The 22,820-nt window shown below is 54.9% G+C and overlaps 1 protein-coding gene across 7 annotated transcripts in view; it reads left to right on the top strand.

Annotated features, from left to right (window-relative positions):
* CHD2 (chromodomain helicase DNA binding protein 2) overlaps positions 1-15,134 on the top strand; it is a 115,900-nt gene extending 100,766 nt beyond the window's left edge. For all 7 annotated transcript variants that reach the window (XM_058666599.1, XM_058666596.1, XM_058666597.1 and 4 more), the window contains 2 exons: positions 9,602-9,848; positions 14,606-15,134. In XM_058666599.1, the coding sequence (XP_058522582.1) occupies positions 9,602-9,848; positions 14,606-14,939 (581 nt within the window). In that variant the 3' untranslated portion in view covers positions 14,940-15,134. The remainder of the gene's footprint in view (positions 1-9,601; positions 9,849-14,605) is intronic.
* Positions 15,135-22,820: the final 7,686 nt, after the last annotated feature.

Here is a 22,820-nt window from a genome sequence, read left to right as displayed (position 1 = left end):
GGCCCATCCCATAGCTGAGTGTGTCAGAGCGGTCCCGGTGCGTGGCTGGCTGCTAACACAGCGCTCGGGCCCATCCCACAGCTGAGTGTGTCAGAGCGGTCCCGGTGTGGGGCTGGCTGCTAACACAGTGCTCAGGTCTATCCTATAGCTGAGTGTGTCAGAGCGGTCCCACTGTGGGGCTGGCTGCTAACACGGCGCTCGGGCCCATCCCATAGCTGAGTGTGTCAGAGCGGTCCCGGTGTGGGGCTGGCTGCTAACACAGTGCTCAGGTCTATCCTGTAGCTGAGTATCTGCCCTGGGGCTCCGGCTCTGCTCCCAGCACTGGCTCCTGCTAACACGTGTGTTAGGAAGCAGTGACTGATGGCTAGTGGGCGGTGGCAAGGAGCGCCTGACTGCAGGCCTTAATTTCGGATTCATCCTGGCTGTTGTGGGTGTTTGGGAAATCAGCCTGCAGACGGGAGATCCGCCTTTCCATTTCTGCCTTATCCGTGAAGAGTTCTGAAGAGGACAGAAGCTGAGTGCTGGCGAGGCTTTGGAGAAGAGGGAACCTTCCAGACTGGCTGTGAGTTTAAGTTCGTGCGTTATGGAAGTCAGAAACTCAAAAGTGAGTTAACATGACCCAGTAAGCCTAGGTCCCTGCTCAGATGAGAGAAGAGGTGATGTATTCGTGAACGCACGGAACGGAGTAATGTCCCCCCAGGAAAATGTGTCCGACCCTGCCATCTGTAACGGTGTCGAGGAATGTGGGGCGTCATGTAAATGAAGTGAGGCTGCATAGAAGGGCACCGCGAGCGCTTACAAACACGGAGACGTCAGCGCACGGACGCACCGAGTCCCCGAGAGTCGTCAGGGGTGTGGTGGAAGTGGGGGTGCTGCTCAGCGGACATAGGTTTTGAGTTAGGCGTTAACAGCAAGTGTTCTGTTGCCCCACAGGGTGACTGGTTACTAACTGTGTTCTTCGAAATCTTAGAATAGGTTTTAAGTATTTCCCTAACCGGTATGTGCACTAATACATAGGTTAATTGGCTTGGCTTGGTCATTTTACATTGTATACACATTTCAAAATATGAGCTGAATGAATACATGCCATTTTTGTTTGTCAGTTAAATCTTCTAGAGAAAAAGCCAGTGTTGGGGCAAGCGTTTGGCCAAACTGTGAAGCTGCTTCCTGCTGGCGTGTACCTGGGGAGGTGGTGCATCATGGCTCGACTAGTTGGGAGTCCTGCCACCCACAGGGAAGGCCTGGATTGGATTTTTGGCTTCCAATTTGGCCTGGCTCTGTCCAGCCCTGGCCACTGCAAGCATCTGGGCTGTGAGCTAGCAGGTGGAAGCTCTCTGGCTTTCTGTCTCTCAAATAAATATATTTTTAAAATCCCAAAGTCAAAGATTCTGAAAAACAAGCTTTTGAAACAAAACTCAAAGGAAGGAAATGGAGGTTAAATTAGCATGTTGAGCCTTTAGTTTGGGAGAAAGACCCTGCAGGTTATATGTAGTAAAAGAAAGTGGAGGCACAATGTGTGTGTTTGGTTTTTCTGGAAAGATTTATTTATTTTTATTGCGAAGTCAGATATACAGAGAGGAGAGACAGAGAGGAAGATCTTCCATCCGATGATTCACTCCCCAAGTGACCGCAGTGGCCGGTGCTGTGCCGATCCGAAGCCGGGAACCAGAAACCTCTTCCAGGTCTCCCACGTGGGTGCAGAGTCCCAATGCATTGGGCCGTCCTCAACTGCTTTCCCAGTCCACAAGCAGGGAGCTGGATGGGAAGCGGGGCTGCCAGGATTAGAACTGGCGCCCATATGGGATCCCGGGGTGTTCAAGGCAAGGACTTAAGCCACCAGGCCACGCTGCTGGGCCCCACCGTGTGTTTGTGATGAGCAGCAGTTAGAAGCAGAAATACATACCAGGTGCTGAAAGTGTGACTTCACAGTGTGTTGTGTCCCAGCATGTCCCAGTGCCCTCTGCTCTGACTCTCCAGTGGCCAGGAAAGCACAGAATGTGGGGATGGGGGAGGGAAAATGATTAGATGAAGAAGCGGGCATTTTTCCCACATATCATTCCCACGTGTTAGGATGAGTTGGCTTTTTAGATAAGGCCCAGAGGGGGCAGGGAGAAGCAGTCGGAACAATAGCAGCTTCCTTGTGCAAGTGAGCGGCTGCAAGGCGTGTCACACGTTCCGAGCTGTCCACGGGGAGCCCCTGCGCCGGGCCCTCTCCCCTCCGCCTCAGGTGAATGGACTTGCACTGCTGTGTGACTGCTGCTGCCACTGTTGTCATTCTTAGTTATGTATTTTATTTGAAAAACATAGACAAAAGCAGACAGTGACAAAAAGATCATTTGTCTGCTGGCTCATTCCCAACTGCCTGCAACACCAGAGCCAGGTGCCTCAAACTTAGCCTGAGTGACCTCCGAAGGTTTGCACGAGCAGCGAAGTCGGAAGGGAGGTGGAGACGGGACTTGAGCCTGGACACGAATACAGGATGCAAGTGTCTCCGGCACTGAGTTGGCTGCTGCTGCGGACACCGTGGGTTCAGGGCTTGCCGTGTGCGAATGCCTGTCAGTACTTACTCCTGTCGAGGGCAGGATGGTGTCTGGGTAGAGCACGTGTTGTTCATTCATTGGTGGACGGTGGAGTTGCTTCTGCTTTGGGGCCACTGTAAATAGTGCTGACGTGAGCTCTGATGGCCCCTGTCTTGGGTTGCTGTTTCCCTGGAGTGGACTGAGACAGTGATGTGTGTGGTTTTTGTAACGTTGCCTGGCTGATCTCCCTTTGGAGTGGGTGTTTATACAAGCACAGAAGAAGATGTGATGTTAGTGACTGCTTGGGATAGCAAGGAATGGAAGGAAGACTGGTGGTCATACGTCAGTAATTCACAGTTATTTACTGCCTCATCAGTTACAGTGAGTATGAATTAGTTTTAAAGAAAGGGGGAAAATCGTAGGATAAACCGTATGTAATATACAGAGAAGCATATTGTAAGGGTGATCTTACTAACATGAAAACCTTCCGTACTAGTCACAAGCAAGTGTCCTTCTGTTTGTAAGCTCCAGTTCTAGAAATTCCATTTGATTTAATACACACATATGTGTGCGTGTTACACACATTCCAGTTTTCTGGTAAAACTCTCAAGCTTTGTAAAAATATCATTTTCAAGGACAATCATGATGGCAGGATAGGGTAAGGATATGTTTGAACAGACAGAGAAACATTAGCCGGTGCAAAGCAGAGAGGGCACATTGTGGGAAATAGGAGGGGACAGAATGACAGCAGAGCAGACCTGGAGACTGACAGACATGGAAAAGCAGTGGACATAATGGTGTGGTGTTGCAGTGACTGATAACCCAGCAGCATTCAGTGAGTGGTGATCCGAATTGCACCGGCAGCCAGAACTCCACCAGCTACAAGATGGGAAGGGACCTAGACCAGGAGCTCAGGCAGCGAAGCCAGACACAGAACTGCCTGTCCTGATCGTCTGTTTGACTTGACCAGGAACAGACATAGAGCAGCAGGTCCCAGATGGGTGGTGTGGCAACAGGGTAGATTTCATAGCCCAGTCAGCCTTCTAGAACTGAATTGAGTGCCATTTTATCTAGAGACAAAGGCTATGGGACAGGACTGCACATGCACTGAGCTGGGAGTGAACTCATTTCTGACTCGGTGAACTGCAACAATGTGGCATCCTACAGGTTCCACCCAGGACAGGTCCAGGTAGCCCTCCAACCTGATGGCCAGCAGATCAAGAACTTTAGTAGTGGCACATCAGGTACCATTTTGTACAGTGTGGCAAAGGCTTTAAGACTGCAGGGACAACAGTGAGCTGCGCATGTGCTGAGCTCGGCAAGACACCGACTGGCATTGTGTGGGTCAAGATAGGTCCGTGTGGCCTCAGACCTAACGTCCAACAGGTTCTGGCAAGATCACCACCACCAACAGCCTAGCTATACAGGACACCTGGTGTCTCCCTAATCCTGGGAACTGGTCAAACCGGGAGAAAGGTTGTGCAGACAATGGCGCAGCCTCAGTGTGGTGTTATGGGAGGTAGAGTTACGGTCCAGGAGCTGGGGCTGTGGAGACCATGGTGTAAGTCTAACATAAGAAACCAGACCTGGAACTCCCTGGAGGGAGTGGCACAACTGACTGCAAACAAAGAGCCGTGTACCAACTGCAATAAGTAAAATCAAACTGTAGACATGTGGGTGACAGAGCTTAGAAGCCTGCCCCAAGGAGAAGAATCTGATAACCAGAAGTACAATGACCAAGAGCAAAAGAAGAAACAAAGGCACAACGAATATTACTGAAGACTAACCTGCAAAGGAGCAAAAGCCCTTTGCCAATCTTAGAGTTCACTGAGGAATACATCAAGAAAATGGGGGATACAGAATTTAAAACACTTGTTGTAAAGTTTCTTACCACCAATGAGAAGCGTGTTAATACAGGAGTTCAAGAAATTTAAGGAACTTATCATACTGGAAATGAATCAAATGAAAGCTGATATATGAGAAATGAAGAATGCAGTGGAGCAAATTAAAAGTACAGTGGAGAGTCTCCAAATAGAATGAAGGAGGCAGAAGAAAGAATCTCAGAATTGGAAGATATTTCCTGTCACCAGAGGGAAACAAACAAAAAGCTGGAAGCAGAGCTGGGTCAAGCCAAAAAAAAGTATTCAAGAATTGAAAGATACTGTTAAAAGAACAAATATAAGAGTTATATTACTTTTGGTAATATGGTCATTTTGATGATGTTGATCCTTTGAATCCAGGGACATGGTGAGGTTCTCCATTTTTTCAAGGTGGTCTTCTATTTCCTTTTTAATGTTTTATAATTTGCATCATAGAGGTCTTCCACATATTTATTTAACTTAATTCCTAGGCATTTAAGATTCCTCTCCTCTTTCTCATCTATGGAATTATTTGTGTACCCTTTTACCATCAACTTGTGTTCGTTAATGGTGTATCCTGCTACTCTGGCAAAGTCTCTTATCAGTTCCAACAGTCTCTTGACTGAGTCTTTGGGTTCTCCTATGTAGAGAATCATGTTGTCTGCAAATAGAGATAATTTCACTTTCTAGTTTCCCATTGCTTTTTCTTGCCTAATGCTCTGGCAAGGACTTCCAATACTATGTTGAAGAGTAGTGGTGACAGTGGACATCCCTGTCTAGTTCCATATTTTAGCGGGAAGGCTTCCAATCTTTCCCCATATTGCATGATGCTGGCATTGGGTTTTTCATAAATTGCTGTGATTGTGTTGTAGCGTGTTCCTTATATGCCTATCTTGTTTAAGATTTTCAGCATGAAGTGGTGTTGGATTTTATCAAATGCCTTGTTTGCATCTGTTGAGAGGGTCATATGGTTTTTGTTCTTCAATTTGTTGATGTGACATATCACATTATTGTTTCGCGAATGTTGAACCATCCCTGCATGCCTGGGATGAATCCCATCTGGTCCGGGTGAACAATCTGCCTGATGTGTTGTTGGATCCTGTTGGTTAGTATTTTTCTGAGGATCTTTGCATCTATGCTCATCAAGGAGATCAGTCTGTAGTTCTCTTTTTCTGTTGTTTATCTGGCTTTGGTATTAAGGTGATGTTAGTTTCATAGAAAGAGTTTGGAAGAATTGCCTCTCTTTCAGTTGTTTGGAAAGCTTGTATAGGATTGGGGTAAGTTCCTCTTGAAATGTTTGGTAGAATTCAGCAGTAAAACCATCTGGTCCAGGACTTTTTTTGGTTGGGGGGAGGGCTTTAATTACTGATTCAATCTCAGTGAATGTTGTAGGTCTATTTAGACTGTTAATTGCTTCTTGATTTAATTTTGGTGGATTGTATGTGTCCAAAAATCTATCCGTCTCTTCTAGGTCTTCTGATTTGCATATAGTTGCTTGTAATAGCTTCTAATTATTCTCTGTGTGTGTGAGGTATTTGTTGTTATGTTTCCTTTTTTGTCTCTGATGCTATTGATGCGTATTTTCTCCCTCTTTATTTTGATTAGTTGGGCTGGTGGGGAGTCTATTTTGTTGATTTTCTCAGAGAACCAGCTCTTTGATTCATTTATCTTATGTATAGTTCTTTTGGTCTCTGTTTGGTTTATTTCCTCCCTTATGATTATTTTTTCCTGCTAATCTTGGGATTGCTTTGCTTTAGTTTTTCTAGTTCCTTCAGTTGTAGGGTTAGCTGATTTACTTGATGTTTTTTTTCACGTGCACATTTAAGGATTTTTTCTTTTTGTTCAACGGAAGAGAGCTTGGTTATCATGTGTCATGGTGAAGTTCACTTTTGATTAACTCTGTTGGGAGTTTGTGGACCTCCTGTATATTGTTTTTCAGTTCTTTCTCCAGATTAGGGAAGCTTTCATGTATCATTTCATTGAATACACCTTTAGTCCCAAGTTCTCTGTCTGCGCCTTCTGGAGCTCCCATAACTCTTATGTTGGGCCTTTCAATGACGCTTTTTAATTGTTGGTACTTTTTTTAGCTTGACCCAGCTCTGCTTCCACTTTTTGTTTGTTTCTTCATGGTGACAGGAAATATCTTCTAATTCTGAGATTCTTTCTTCTGCCTCATTCATTCTATTGTTGAGACTTTCCACTGCATTTTTAATGTGCTCTACTGTGTCTTCATTTCTGTTGTATCAGCTTTCATTTGATTCATTGCTACTATTTCTTGTGTAACATATTCCTTAAATTCTTTGAACTCTTGTATGTGCTTCTCATTGTTGATCAGAAGGCAAAGCTTTCCTTTGTGTTTGAAAATGAAATACAGTTCTTCATATTAAAGAAAATTAAAAGACTATGCCTCTTCCAACCCTGCCTTACAAATGATACTTAAAGATGTTCTCTTGACAGGGAAGAGCAATAGTGCCCACCAAAACCAAAGGCAAATCTGGAGAACGTCCCAGTGAAATAACAACAGAAGACTAAATTAGTAATTAACAACCCATCGCTAAAATGACAGGACCAGAGTACCACCCATTCGTATTAACCCTGAATGTAAATGGTTTAAATTCCTCAATCAAACATCCTAGATTAGTAGGCTAGATTAAAAAAAAAAAGCTCATCTTACCTGTTATGTACAGAAAGCATATCTCACCAGCAAAGATCAGCAGAAACTGTATCATGGATTTTGATTTTTTTTTAACTTAATTTCATCTTTTCAAAGCACTTTCTTTCTTATTTGATTTTTCACTGACTCATGGATCATACAGTAGCATCATTTTCTTCAAGAAGGTTCTTGATTTTTTTTTTTATTTCTTTAGTGACACATTATTATTCAGTAGCATGTTTAACTTCATGTCGTTTTAGTTTCTTTTTTTCTTTCTATTGCTGGTTTTGTATTGTGGCTTTTCATTTAAGGTGATGTACAGTAACTGTGTAATAGAGACTATCATATCCAGATGTGAGGATATAATGCAGTAAGCATCCCTGCTTCCAAATCAAAGATGGACTCCCAATGGAACTGTTAACTGTATCTTGATAATAGGATGTTGGACTGTTTGCCATGGTCCATGCCCACAATGATGGACATATGACTGTTTATGAAGAACTGTATTTAGAAATAATGTAAGGGAATTCTGGGGGGAGGGAGAGAACTTGGGGAGGGGGTAAAGGAAGTCTCAGGGCCTGTGGAACTGTATCATAGAATGATAGTAATTTTTAAAAAGTAAAAAGAAAAGAATAGCATGCAGAAAAAAAAAACAAAACAAATAAAAATATATCTCGTCTTCATCTTTTCCTCTTGTTGAGACGCTTGTAGACTTGATGCAGGCCTGCTCACCTGACTTCCTGAGAGCTGTTTTCTGTTGTGGTTTGTCCTCCTGGCTTCCTGTCCCACCTGGCCATTGTTCACCGGGAGGACAGTGTTCTCAACAGAAGGGCTCTAGTTAGTCCCTTCCTCAGGAAAGCGTTCGCTTCCTGCTGCCCCAGGGTGAGCAGAGTGACCCTCCTCATCCTGGGAGGCCCCTTTGGAGTGCTCGATTGCCCGGCAGCCCACCAGTGGCCTGAGGTCCCTTAAGTGCGCCGGCCCCTCCAGCTCAGAGTGACCAGAAGCTCTGCTGATTTTTGTGTTCTCAGCAGCAGCCGCTCTGCTGGGAAAGGTTGAGAGCCGCGCCCTCTTGTTGGCTCCAGAGCCCACCAGTGGATGGTGACTCTGCCGTTCCCGCTGAGTGCTGAATGCGGGGGCAGTTAGGGAGCGAACACCAAGATGCTGGCACCTGTTTGAGAGGAGCTGGGCCTTCCATGTCGAGAGGGTACTGTTATTAGTGCTCGGGCCATACAGCCCACAAGTTTTCACTTTGGAACCCTTTGGCCTCAGCCCTCAGGTGAGGCAGCCGTGACTGCAGTGTGTTAGTGGTATCAGTTCCCTGATGGCATTGCAACCTGAGACTGTACAAGAACGCTGAGAGGCCAGCAAGGTTAAAAGGGAGCTTCATTTGGTGGCATGGACGTAATTGTAAACAGGAAATAGATTTTGTCTGCCTTGAAACAGTTCCTTCTGGCTAATCCTCCTGATAGCTGACCTGAACAGCAGGTGTAAGTGCCAGCAGGGAGGTGAGCTAAAACATCACAGATCAGGGCTGGGGTCATGGCCTGTGACCCTAGGGTCCCCTTCGGGGTGCCTGAGTCCTGGCTGCTCTGCTGCTACTCCAGTTTCCTGATGCTGTGCCTCGGGCAGCGAGGTGGGCCTAGGGTTGGACAGCATCGCACTCTGTCCACTGACCTGTGTCGTATCTGTTATCCTTGTGTCCAACCAGTGTCTTCACTGAAGTCACATCAGCCGCAGCTCAGCATGATCTCAGCCCACGTATCGGCTTATGTCTGCACAGGCAGTAGTGCTAGGTGAAGTCACACGTTCTGGGACACATGCATTTTGGGGCCACAGTTCATCTTACTGTGGCTTCCATCTCCAGACTTTTGTGGTCCCACTGTGTTTTCTGATGCAAGTGACTCCTTTCTCAGCGGAAGGAGGCAGTGGACGTTAGATGGATTTGGGTTTGGTCCTTGGCCTTGAGAGCCAGAATGGCAATCCAAGCCCATAGTCAGAGGAAGAGGAGAAGGAGGCCCATGATTCCCGGTGGCCTTGAGAAAAATGGGTGAGTTGGGGAAAATGCCCTGGCCAGGCGCCCCGAGTGCCAGAAGTACCAATGGGCCATGTGGAGGCTGAGTGCATTTCCACAGCCTCATTGCAAGGGTTTGCTGTCTGTCTGGAGGCAGAAGTTTAGAAAGTGACACTGCTGTTCAGGAGAGGGGTGGTGACTTCTCCTCGGCTCTGAATGTGAGGAGGGACTGTCACTCCTGGTGGGCCGCAGCAGGAGGCCCCGGAGGGGACGGACTGTCACTCCTGGTGGGCCGCAGCAGGAGGCCCCGGAGGGGACGGGCTGTCACTCCTGGTGGGCCGCAGCAGGAGGCCCTGGAGGGGACGGGCTGTCACTCCTGGTGGGCCGCAGCAGGAGGCCCAGGAGGGGACTGGCTGTCACGCCTGGTGGGCCGCAGCAGGAGGCCCTGGAGCGGTACTTAATGTTACTTCTTCCCTGTATTTGCCTCTGGTGAGTTGAATTCTAGGAGAGTGAAGTCCAGCTGCTTTCCTGTAGTCATCTGAGTCTTCCTTTTCCCCAGATCGAGGAGACTGGCAGAGGGAAAGGAAGTTCACCTATGGAGGTGGCAACAGCAACCCGCCCTGGGGCAGTGACAGGCACCACCAGTATGAGCAGCACTGGTACAAGGACCACCATTACGGGGACCGGCGGCACATGGATGCCCACCGCTCAGGGAGCTATCGTCCCAACAACTTGTCCCGGAAGAGACCTTATGATCAGTACAGCAGCGACCGAGACCACCGGGGACACCGAGATTACTACGACAGGTGTGTGGGAGGTGGGGGTGCTGTGTGGGTGAGCCCCGGGGTCATTGAGGATGGGCCTGCAGAGCTGCGGACACGGTGACACCAGGTGGTCCAGAGTCGGGAATGGGGGATTTTCCTGAGGGTTGAAGATGCAGGGAGGCTGCTGTTCCTGTATGGGCCCCAGAGAGTCAGAAACGGAAGTGGTTTCTGGGAAGAAAGGCTTGGGGACAGAGCAGCTTGGCCCAGGGCAGGTGGACAGCCCTGATGGCTGACCACCATGTAGGCTTTGTGCAGAGGGGTTGGTTTGTAGGGAGCCGTTGTGTGGTCATCATTCTGTGCAGAAAATGGTTCCCACTGCCCTCGGAGGAAGTCCAGAAACGCAGGAGCCGTGAAACATGGGGTCGGCAGCCAGACTCGAGGCTGGGCTTCTGGCCGCTCTGTAGGCGGCTGCCAGGCTGAGAGCCGTGCCCACCACGTCTGCTGTTGTGGACCGGGATGGGCCGACCTCACAGCGGCCTTGTCCCTGGGCTAAGAGCACTGTGCCCAGGATTGAAGTGGGAGCATTCCTGAGCCCATGCCAGCACTTGCCAGGGCCCTGCCTTTCCTCCAAGAGGTTGTCACCCTGGCTTTGTCCCTCTTAGGAAGGCTGATTCATTTGAATGATAGAGTTGCTCAGAATGGAAGAAGAAACAGATCTTCCATCTGTGCTTCAATTCTCAGCTGGTCACAGTGGCCGGAGTTGGGCTGATCTGAAGTCAGGAGCATCTTCCAGGTCTCCCATGTGGGTGCAGGAGCCCGGCACTTGAGCCATCCTCCACTGCTCTCGCAGGTCCATCAGCAGGGAGCGGACAGGAATTGAGCCAGTACCCGCATGGGATGCCAGTGCTGTGGTGGACTTTGAGAACCCCTGAGTGTGACACGCTGTCGTATGCTCTCTTGGGTTTGTAGTGCTTGGAAGTGTGGACTTGTCATTTCCGTAAGACCTGGAGAGTTGAACAGTGTCCTTAGAACATCGGTCTCCAGGCCTTCCAGGTACACTGGCCTGAGCCTGTGTGAAGCTGTCCACACTTCTCCCGTGTTTTCAGTTTTGTGTAGTTTCCTTTTTTCTTCATTTCACATGATGTTTTCTATTTTAGTTGGTTTTGATGCTGTGTTTGTAAGCTCCCTCCTACAAGAGGGCTTCCCATTTTCTCTGAGTTGTATTTGGATCTTTTGAAGCACTTCCATGTCTGTCTGTGCTGTTTGCCACTCCTCTGCTTGCGGTCCTTCCCGGCCGGTTGACTGTCGTGCCGTTCTGAGTTTCCGTGGCCGCCAGCTCGGGGTGCGTGCAGCAGTGGCTGCCTGTGTCGAGTGCTCGCTGCCCTGCGTCCCATAAGCATCCTGGAGCGTGCTGAGGGGAGCAGGTGCCCAGGAAGCTGCTGGTTCTTTGCAGGCCCTGCTGGTGGACAGGCTCAGGCTCAGCAGGGCACGTTGACTGCTCAGGGCCTGTTGCTGCCTCTCCCCCGTCCTGTGTCGGGGGGCTCCGGGTCTACGGCTTCTGCTGCTTGCTGGAGGTTTTTACTCGCAGGAGTCCGTGTCGTGCAGGATTCAGGGGCATGGGAGGGCTGCCCTCTTAGATCCTGAAATGTCTCTGCCCAACTCTGTCCTCTTGCACCCCGACTTGGGAACTCTGCCTGCTGCAGCCCTGAGAACACTGCCGGTTTCTTGCTGTTCTCGCCTTCCCTGGCACAGCTGGCACGTGCTCACAGCCCGAGCCGGCCGCTGGAAGGCTCGTCTCCGAGATGTCCTTGTGCTCCACAGCCTGCTAGCTGGATGCAGCACTGGTGTCCCCGCGCTCTGTCCCTTTCTGACGGAGGCTGCTGAGTCCTTTTGGTTCCTGGTGCTCTGTGCCAGCTTGGCCTGGAGTCACCAGTTCTGTCTTGCATGGGTGTGAAATTCACAGACATGGACCATTGTGGAAGGAAGTTTGGTGTTGTGTAGCCACCAAGTTCTGACACTTTCATAATCACTCCCAAAGAATACCTTCTAACGTTAAATAGCTGTTCCCATCTCCCTTTGCCTTCTCTGTGGGGATTGCATGTGGTAGACATTTCATTTACAAGTGTCACTTGGGGGCCAGTGTGATGGCTCAACTGGCTAGTCCTCAGCTTGCAAGCACTGGCATCCCATGTGGGCACCGGTTCATATTCCGGCTGCTCCACTTCCCATCCAGCTCCCTACCTGTGGCCTGGGAAAGCAGTTGAAGACCCAAAGCCTTGGAACCCTGCACCCATGGGGGAGACCCAGAGGAGGCTCCTGGATCACTTTAGCTCTAGCCGTTGTGTGGCCCTTTGGAGAGTGAACCAACAGTTGAAGATCTTTCTGTCTCTCCCTCTCTACAGATCTCCCTTTCTGAAAAAAATATATAAACATTTTCTAAGTTTCACTTAGCATAGCGTGTCCAGTGTTCATGCATATCATCTTTAAGTTAGCTAGTTTATCTTATTTTAGAGGCAGAGTGATTTGTGGCCTGCGTGCTCCGCACAGGAGTTGGGGGTCCTGTCACGGAGCCACTGTCTGCTGCCTGCTAAGTGCGCACTGGCAGGAAGCAGGATCGGAAGTAGAGGCTGTTCTTTGGCCTGGGGTCTCTGCTGTATTGGCCACCTCCCCTGTCCCGCAGCATCAGCGCTCCGCCAGCGCTGCACCTCACCGTCTGTCCAGGCTGGCTCATCTCGGGCTGATTTGTCTGTTCACTGCTGACGGACACTGTGGTGATTTCCATCTTTTGCCTTTGCGAGTGGTTCTACAGTGAGCCCTGGTTGGAACACCTGTTTGCTGTTCCTTGGAGAACTCCAGCTTGCATGTATTTCACTTACTGAGAAATGTACAAACTAGTTTCCATAGTAACTGAATGTTTTTATGTTTCTGCCAGGGGTGAGAGTGAACAGTTTCCCACCCCTTAGTGCTACTTGTTCCCTGTCCGTTTCCCCTGGTGAAGCTATCCTGATGGGGTGGAGTGCCTCCTGGGTCCAGTTAGTCCCTCTCAAGACGTATTTAATGAAGAGTTACACCTGAGCGGGGTGGCAGCCGCTGCAGAGACCTTCCGTGCGTGGGCCCTCTGCCTGGGCCCGGGGCGTCTCTCTCAAGAGCAGAGGCCGATGCACTTGGGTGGTCCTCCGCTGCTTTTTCTCCAGCCATTAACAGGGAGCAGGATTGAAAGTGGAGCCTCTGGGGCTCGAACTGGCGCCTGTGGGGGACGTTGCTGTTGCGGGAGGCTTCCCTGTTCCTCAGGGTTGCCAGCTGATGAGCGATTCTCTAACAACTAAGGTGCTGCTCGTGCGGGTGTTGATGATTGGAGAAGTGTCCCCGTGTGCTCTGCCTGGCTTGTTTATGGAAAGATGTGTTTGTTTATTTGAAAGGCAGTTACACAGAGGAGGCCTTTGCTCGCCTATCTTAATGGCGCAGTCGCCAGTGGTCTCCCGCTTGAGTGGCAAGGCCCGGGGCTCTGGCCATCTCCAGCTGCCCCTGCCTTCCCAGGTGCTCCGTGTTTGGAAGTGGGCAGTGGGCAGCTGGGAGTTGAGTCGGTGCCCGTAGGTGGTTCAGTGTGCTGAGCCTCGGCGCGGGCCTCCTCACGCTGTGTTTGAGCTGGGCGCTTGTCCTCTAGGTGCCCAGTGACGCCAGCTCTGATGCGTGTTCTCCAGGATCCACTAAATGGTCTTGATAGTTTAACATTGAATTGACCATTGACTTTTCCCAGCGGAAAAATAATCAAATCTTAAAAAAAAAAAAAAGATTTACAGAGAGAGAGGGACAGAGAGAGAGATCTTCTGTGTGTTGGTTCACTCTCCAAGTGGCCCCAAGGCCAGAGCTGCGCCGATCCGAGGCCAGAAGCCTCTCCCGGGTCCCCCATGCCGGTGCAGGTCCCAGGCCTTGGGCCGTCCTTGACTGCTTTCCGGGCCGCAAGCAGGGAGCTGCAAGGGAAGTGGAGCTGCCAGGATATGAACTGGTGCCCATGCAACCCAAGGATTAAGCCACCAAGCTACTGTGCTGGGCCCTGAAATGACTTTTTAAAAAAGATTTATTATTATTATTTTATTTGAAAGTTACAGAGACAGAAGGAAGGACAGAGAGAGGGGAAACGAGAGAGTGGCTACCCACTGGTTCACTCCTCAGATGGCCAGCCTGAAGCCAGGAAATTCTTCTCAGTTTTCCATGTGGGTGCAGGGGCTCAAGGACCTGGGCCATCCTCCATTGCTTTTCCAGGCACATTAACAGAGCTGGATTGGAAGTGGAACATCTGGGACTCAAACCACGTGCTTCTGTATGGAATCTCAGTGGTCAGTGTTGGAATGCTGGCACCGCAGGCAGAGGCTTAACCTACTTAGCACCATGGTGTCAGCTCCTGAGTGGAGTTTTAAGTTAATTTTATTGTCTCTTCACTTACTCTTGAATATTTAGGTTGATTGTGGCTTTTGCTGCCAGTAATAACTTACAAAATAATTTCTGTGGCTCGTTTAATCCTTGGCTGGGTCAGGAACTAGGAGAATGGTAGCAGTCTTGTGTGCATTCATAGGAGGGGCTGTAGGTGCTGCCGGGCTGCGGCCTCCTGGGGCAGGCCCCTGCCGCTCTGCAGCCGGGAGGCTTCCCTGCACAGCGTGTATCGCCAGGCAGCGTGGCTCCTGGCATTGCTGCTGCCTTGCAGGCCCTTTGGGCGTGAATGTCTGAGACAGGCCCGGGGGCTGTGGGAAGTGGGGGCGGGATCCGACTTCGCTGCCACCTAGTGTTACCCTCTCTTTCAGGCACCATCACGATTCTAAGCGGAGGCGATCTGATGACTTTAGGCCTCAGAATTACCACCAGCAGGATTTTCGACGGATGTCCGACCACCGCCCCCCTATGGGCTACCATGGCCAAGGGCCGGCCGAGCACTACCGCTCTTTCCACACAGACAAGTTGGGGGATTACAAGCAGCCCCTGCCCCCGCTGCACCCTGCGGCCTCAGCCCCTCGCTCACCCCCTTCTCAGAAGTCGCCTCACGACTCCAAGTCTCCCCTGGGTCACCGGTCTCCTTTGGAGAGATCACTAGAACAGAAAAACAACCCAGATTATAATTGGAATGTCCGGAAGACATAAAGGACAGCCGGAAGGGGCGAGCAGGAGTTGTCGGGGGCGAGGAGATTTCGTGTGATCCCCAGCAGCCAGCTTGTGGCCGCGCGAGTGCAGGCTCGCTGCCACCTTTGCGGCCGGAGGAGCAGTTTGTGGAGCAGGAGGCTGCTCTCGGGCCAGCTCTGGTCTGCGCCCCCACTCCCACAGCCCAGCCTCCTGCTTTGGGGGTGACTGTGTGTGCCAGCACAGTTGAACTGTGCTCCCTGGAAGGAGCTGGAGCTCGGGCTCATGGAGGCTTCTGGCCAGGCCGGGGTTGTCTGGCCTTGCTTGCCTGGCGGACAGCGTGAGCTTAGGGTCACTGTGACATGACAGGTGCTGCTCCTGGGGAGGTGGAGGGTGACAGGGTCTCACCTGCAGGAAGGGAGTGTGAGACCCGTGGTGGAGCCCGAGTGGGCACACGCCTCGCCCCACGGCCTCTCCCTGCCAACACTAATCCCCTGCTGCTCTTGTGCGTTTCCAGGCTTCGTGCTCCTCAGGGGCTGTTCTGCCCTGGCACAGAGGGCCTTCCGGCCGACCTCAGGGCAATGTGAGAGGCCACGCCGGTGGCAGCCCTGGGTGTAGGCTGGGGGGCGCCTGTGGCCAGGAAACTGGGCACCAGTTCCTCTGGTGACAGGACAAGTGGAGGCAGGCCTGCCGCCCAGCCCAGCACTGTTGGGGCCAGCCAGTTGGGGAAGCTGTCAGTATTGAGCCGGTCAGCATTCGCAGCCACGTTGTGGTAGCCTTCGCACACTTGAAGTAGACCACTTAGCACCCCGTGGCCCCGCCGGTCCTGCGTGGCCAGGAGAAGGTCACCGTGGCGAGCAAGCGTGCACTGCTAGTGGGAGAGTAGAGGTGAACTCATTTCTTCAGAGTAAGACCAAGCCAAGCACAAAGCAAGTGGGAGTTCTCTTACCAGGGCCGTGGGACGAGTGGCGGGCGGCAAGAGTGAAGCTGAGGACGGGGACAGAGCGATGGTGTCGCCTGTGCTAGGGCCCTGCTTGACTTATGCCCAGTATCACTTGCCAGTAGTGTCCCAGGCATCTCAGGTGGAGAGGGAAGAGCTGACCCCAGCGTCCGGCAGGTCTGAGGGCGCCTGGGCTCGGGGCTGTGCAAGAGCCTTATGGGGTGCGCAGTCACGCCCCACGCCACCTGGGGAACTCAGAGCCCCAGGCAGCACCCTGACTGCCTTTACCAAGGAATGCCAAGTTACCCCCGAGGGCAGCGCCCTGGTTGCTGTGTGCCCCCTGCTGCAGCTGCACTCCTGGGCCTCGCCCCCAGCCTGGGGCCCCAGGAGCATGCCGTGGCATGGGCGGGAGGCTTCTGCTGGCGACGGAAGCCAGTTGACAGTCTACAGTTGACTGTCCTGGGTTTGTCTTTCCTGAGGTTGGCCAGGCTGGCCTTGGCATGTCGGGAGCTGGGAAGAGAAGGGGTCAGGGGAGAGCTGCTCCCAGAGGTCTCATGAGGAAGTGTGTGTGCCCGGTGATGAGACAAAGGGCAGTGTCGGCCAGATCAGTGTTGATGCCACGTGACAGTATCGCCCGCAGGCACGTGTGTGGGCTCAGGGCCTCGCCGAGTCAAGGCGTGTAGTGTGAATGCCGCCTGCCGGGCACAGCCCAGGCTGACCCTCGAGCCGGGCCCCAGCAGGCAGCCGGGTGCCCTGTGCCCGCCCCGAAGGCCCTCCACTTGCTCTCCCATGGTCATTCCTTCAGCCCTCTCCAGGGTCTCCCTAGCACTGCTCCGTGCACCGCAGGCGCCAGGTCTGTGGGTGGTGGCAGGCCTGGCGGTGCGAATGCAGGCCCCACAGAACACTGCAGCCCTACAGACCAAAACCCACTGTGGGCCGGAGTGGGCCCGTCCAGGGCAGCTGAGCTGGGCAAGAGCTGTGCCAAGGGTCCAGGCTGCTTTAGTTCACTTGTGCCCACCTGTGTGGGTATGGGTGGTTTTCTTTATTGTAAAATTGTGGACTTTTAAATCTGTTGACTAAACAGTAATTAATTTATATTTGTGAAAAATGCCACTGTCCTGGTGATTTCTGATGTAAATAATGTTGTTTATATAGTATGTATTAAATTTTCCTACATTGTAAAATTGCTCTACTTTTGATTCCTATATATTAAAAAGTGTTGCTAAGGATTTTTTAAAACTGAGCTAACATGTTACATTGCGTTTTGGTGTGAGTGGTGTGGCCGGAGTGCCCTGCCCTGCCTGTTGAGTGCTGGGCCACATCCAGGTAGCTTACAGCCTGGGAAGTTGGGTCTGATGGTTCCCTGGCTGCAACCCACTGCACCCTGAAAGCAGCTGGGGTGGCGAGTGCACTGCCCGGTGGGTACCCTGGGGCACTGGGGGTCTGTTTGCTGGTGGGGAAGACACGGTACAGTGGCACCACGGACACCAGGAGTGAGGCACGGAGCGGGGCGTGGGGTGCAAGGTTGCCACGAGCCGACACAGAAGCCAAACCCAAATCTTGGTGTCTTGTGGCCTTGCCCAGTGAGCATGGTGGGGCCAGGCTGGGGACTCTGTCAGCCTCTGGTACCCTGCAGGAGCGGGAGGCCCAGAGCTCTCCAGCAGCGCTGAGCTCAACAGCCTGGGAAGCCAAGAGCAAGTGTGGCAGGATCCGCCTGCTGGGGCTGAGGGCTGCGGCTGCCGGGGCTGCTGCCAGGGCCCACCTTTTCCTGGAAGCAGTGGGCGCTGCACCCCCGCCTCCTGCCTTGGCCCTGGCGGGGCCGCGTCAGTCCCTGCCAGCTGGAAGGTCAGCTGGCCGGGCAGAGCCCTGTGAGGCATGGCCTTTTGTTTTTTGGAAGATTGAGTGACCAGGGAGGACTGGGCCAGGCACCTGGGACCCATGTGGGACTTGGGGTGTCTCCTGCTTTTCCAGGTACATCAGCTGGGTTTAGAACCAGTGCCCATATGGGCTGCTGGTGTTGTAGGCAGCACCTCTCCTTCCCCCGGCCTCTTCCATCCTGTCTGGGGCAGGTGAGTTCTGGTTCTCCTGCCAGGCAGGAGGAGGCTCTCGGCAAAGAGCTGCTCTTGGTCTGTCCTGTGGCTGTGTGATAAGCGTGCACAGGCTCCTTGCTCCAAGACAGGCAGTTGGCACTGGCGGGTCCCCGCTGTGCCTTTTTCCTTAATTTTTTTTTTTTTTTTTGGTTCTGGTTTCATTTACTTGAAATGCAGAGCGTCACAACCCTGGATGGTGTGACGGGGCTGAGGGTCCTGATGTCGCAGGTGGGAGAGGCAGCCCTGTTGGCTAAGGAAGGTTTTGAGGGAGAGTGTATGTGGAGAACAGAAAGGCCTTGGTCTTGGGGTGGGGGCTGAGGGCAGTTTGCAGGAGCTGGGATGGAGCCCAGGCTAGAGCTGGGGAGGGAGAGGGGAAGAGGCCCCTGCCACTAGGAACTGCAGGGATCTGCCCTTGGGAGCTCACGGTTTGGATGGGGCAGGAGGACAGAATGTCATGGGACCCCAAGGGAGTGAGCCGGGGAGAGGGCTGGGTGGGAGTCTGGGTTGGGCAAGGAGCCAGCAGCAGCCTGGGGCCTGCTGGTCTCTGGGCACAAAATGCCCCTCTGTGCGCTGTGCCCGGGTGAGAGAGCCCCTAGAGGGCGAGTGGTGTGCTTGTCACTATTATCAGGGGGTGTTGCGGGCTCTCCGTGGAGGCAACTCTTCCCGCCCTGGGGTGGGGCCCCTGGGTGCTCAGCCTTGTTCTCCCAAGGGTGGCCGAGACGCCTGAATTTCCAAAGCCATCCACCAGAGGGCAGCAGATATCCACAAATGGCCAGTAAGGCCCAGTGGGCAAGGCCCTCAGAGCGGTCAGTGCCTTGCCCCCTGGCTTGTGGGAAGTATCTGGAGCCCACTGGGACAGCGGTTGTGGGCCTTGGGGCCAGTGGCAGAGGAGGGCGTCTACTGACGGCTGGCATCCCAGCCCTCTGATGCACAGCTGGCAGTTCCCAGAGCAGGGTGCACCAGAGCGGGGAGCCGCAGGTGGTACAGGGGAGAACAAGGGCCCAGGAGCAGCCCTGAGCACTCAGGTGGGAGACCATAGCCTGGCTCCAAGGAGGGGAGCAGCCCTGGCCGTGGGCACTTGTCCCTGAACAGCTGGCTCCGATTTCTCCCAGGCCCAGCACGATGGGCGGGCCTGGCCATCCACACTGACCTCCACTGTGTGGGGGTCCCCAGCACCAGGCACGGGGCTGAGTGAGTGCACCCCCACATTCAGACCAGAGAGGCTGCTGGCTGCAGTCCTTGACCCAAGGGCCACCCAGCGCCCAGTGCCCAGCCCCCACATCCGTTGAGGCATCCACCTGCACTCCAGGAAGTCGACATGGTGCCTGATACCTGGCGGGAGAGAACAGGCCCACTCTGACCGTTAGAGGTCTCTCGCAGTGGGGGAGATCTGGGATTGCCCTGTGGCTGTGTCCTCCCTGGGCCCCCCACTCCTCCCCACAGCCTGGCCCACCCCTCAAGCCCTGGGCAGCAGGAGGTTGTCCTAGCAGCCCTGGCCCTCTCTCCCACCCACTTCTCTCCTGGGCCTAGCCCTGGAGCCCCCAACCCAGCCTGCTCTGCTGCTGTGTTCAACCTAGAGCTGAGAGGGAGGGCGGGTCTTGGGGCCCCAGCCAGGGCTGCAGCCTCCTGGGACCGCAGCTCCCCTACATCCACTCCTTGGGCTCCCTCTAACCACCTCAGCTCCTTCCTTGGGGGGAGCCCAGTGTGAGCTCAGCCAGCTCCTGCCACGGGCCACGGACTGTGTGCAGGGCAGGTGTGCAAGTCTGGGCTCTCCTGGGATCCCTCTGCCCCCTCCATGTCCTGGTTGGTGTTGGCGAAGGTCCCACCCATGGCCCCGGGTTGCCCTCCTGGCCCATGTGCCATGACCAAGGCTGGCGCATGGTGCACACAGCCCACTTAGCTGCCTCCTTGGCGGGGGTGTCCTGAGCCTGCGACGTGGGAGGAGCCCCAGTGTGGAAAGGCTGGGAGTGAAGGGGTGTGGAATGAGTGTGGGGCTCTGCTCCACAGGCTGGGGTTGTGCTCTTCCCAGGGAACAGGGGCCTCCATGGGGTTGTTAATCTACACTCCCAAAGAGTGGATGGGGTTGGCTGGCCCTGACCAGAGCCCCTAATTCTTTTCATTGTCTCGAATTGCACACTATGGTATAGTGAGTAACGCTGCCGCCTGTGGCACCGGCATCCCATGTGGCGCTGATTGGAGTCCTGGCTGCTCCACTTTGGAGAGCGCCCTAGGGCTGTGTGGATGCCCCCCCGCCAGGCCACCTCTCCCCGCCCCCAGGTAAAAGCCATGCTTATTTTGATGTGAAATCTTTTGAAATGCATGCAAGGGAAGGGTCTTCTGCAAGTTTGGGGAAAGTGCATGATGAAGAAACAACCTGGATTCCAACGTTTCTTTCTTGCATCAAGATCTACTCGGAATTCCACTTCCCCACCAGCTTTCCCAAGCGCCCTGACCGTGGCTGGGCTGTAAAGCCGCTGGGTGAGGCAGTGTGGGTTCCCGACAGCCGCCCACTGCCTTGGACTAGGGGACAGACTGGGCTCGGGGGCCACGGCTTCCCGGCCAGGCCTTGCTGGGGGCCAGGGCATTAGCATTCCTGGCAGTTCCTGTGCTCAGGCTGCGGGGCGCTTGGCTCCCACACCTGGTGTGGCTGTGACAGCCTCTGCCTGGGATCACGCAGCTCGTGGTACCACTTTCATGCCAGCTGGGCCCCTGACCTCTCCCTGCCCCCAAGGCACTAAGCACCTCTCCTGTGTGCCCTCCTTGACTCCCTGGGGGCACCAGTCCTGCCACTTGCATCCCCTTACCCACCATGGAGATCGATGCCATCAGGCCTTGGTCCCGGGACCAGTGAAGGCAACGTGCTTTGGTCTGGTCCATCCTGCTGCCCTCCAACCCCTCCTGCTGCCCTCCTCCGACCCCTGCTGCTGCCCTCCAACCTCTCCTGCTGCCCTCCTCCGACCCCTGCTGCTGCCCTCCAACCCCTCCTGCTGCCCTCCTCCGACCCCTGCTGCTGCCCTCCAACCCCTCCTGCTGCCCTCCTCCGACCCCTGCTGCTGCCCTCCAACCCCTCCTGCTGCCCTCCGACCCCTCCTGCTGCCCTCCTGCTGCCCTCCGACCCCTCCTGCTGCCCTCCAACCCCTCCTGCTGCCCTCCTCCGACCCCTGCTGCTGCCCTCCAACCCCTCCTGCTGCCCTCCTCCGACCCCTCCTGCTGCCCTCCGACCCCTGCTGCCCTCCTCCGACCCCTCCTGCTGCCCTCCGACCCCTGCTGCCCTCCTCCGACCCCTCCTGCTGCCCTCCGACCCCTCCTGCCGCCCTCCGACCCCTGCTGCCCTCCGACCCCTGCTGCCCTCCTCCGACCCCTCCTGCCGTCCTCCGACCCCTCCTGCTGCCCTCCAACCCCTCCTGCTGCCCTCCTCCGACCCCTCCTGCTGCCCTCCAACCCCTGCTGCCCTCCTCCGACCCCTGCTGCCCTCCGACCCCTGCTGCCCTCCTCCGACCCCTGCTGCTGCCCTCCAACCCCTCCTGCTGCCCTCCTCCGACCCCTGCTGCTGCCCTCCAACCTCTCCTGCTGCCCTCCTCCGACCCCTGCTGCTGCCCTCCAACCCCTCCTGCTGCCCTCCTCCGACCCCTGCTGCTGCCCTCCAACCCCTCCTGCTGCCCTCCTCCGACCCCTGCTGCTGCCCTCCAACCCCTCCTGCTGCCCTCCGACCCCTCCTGCTGCCCTCCTGCTGCCCTCCGACCCCTCCTGCTGCCCTCCAACCCCTCCTGCTGCCCTCCTCCGACCCCTGCTGCTGCCCTCCAACCCCTCCTGCTGCCCTCCTCCGACCCCTCCTGCTGCCCTCCGACCCCTGCTGCCCTCCTCCGACCCCTCCTGCTGCCCTCCGACCCCTGCTGCCCTCCTCCGACCCCTCCTGCCGCCCTCCGACCCCTGCTGCCCTCCGACCCCTGCTGCCCTCCTCCGACCCCTCCTGCCGTCCTCCGACCCCTCCTGCTGCCCTCCTCCGACCCCTCCTGCTGCCCTCCTCCGACCCCTCCTGCTGCCCTCCAACCCCTGCTGCCCTCCTCCGACCCCTGCTGCCCTCCGACCCCTGCTGCCCTCCGACCCCTCCTGCTGCCCTCCTCCGACCCCTCCTGCTGCCCTCCTCCGACCCCTCCTGCTGCCCTCCTCCGACCCCTCCTGCTGCCCTCCGACCCCTCCTGCTGCCCTCCTCCGACCCCTGCTGCCGTCCTCCGACCCCTGCTGCTGCCCTCCAACCCCTGCTGCCCTCCTCCGACCCCTCCTGCCGCCCTCCGACCCCTGCTGCCCTCCGACCCCTGCTGCCCTCCTCCGACCCCTCCTGCCGTCCTCCGACCCCTCCTGCTGCCCTCCGACCCCTCCTGCTGCCCTCCTCCGACCCCTCCTGCTGCCCTCCGACCCCTGCTGCCCTCCTCCGACCCCTGCTGCCCTCCGACCCCTGCTGCCCTCCGACCCCTCCTGCTGCCCTCCTCCGACCCCTCCTGCTGCCCTCCTCCGACCCCTCCTGCTGCCCTCCTCCGACCCCTCCTGCTGCCCTCCTCCGACCCCTGCTGCCGTCCTCCGACCCCTGCTGCCCTCCTCCGACCCCTCCTGCTGCCCTCCTCCGACCCCTCCTGCTGCCCTCCGACCCCTGCTGCCCTCCGACCCCTGCTGCCCTCCTCCGACCCCTCCTGCTGCCCTCCGACCCCTCCTGCTGCCCTCCTCCGACCCCTCCTGCTGCCCTCCAACCCCTCCTGCTGCCCTCCTCCGACCCCTGGCCCCCAGGCCTTTGTTGGGAGTCGACGGTTCAATTGGCTATCCATCTGCGTGCAAGTGCCGGGATCCCATACGGGTGCCAGTTCATGTCCTGGCTGCTCT

This window comes from Ochotona princeps, chromosome 6 (assembly GCF_030435755.1).
Source record: "Ochotona princeps isolate mOchPri1 chromosome 6, mOchPri1.hap1, whole genome shotgun sequence".
Taxonomy (NCBI): Eukaryota; Metazoa; Chordata; class Mammalia; order Lagomorpha; family Ochotonidae; genus Ochotona; species Ochotona princeps.
The sequence above is the reverse complement of the archived record's forward strand: the minus strand, read 5'-3'. Positions and strand labels throughout refer to the sequence as shown.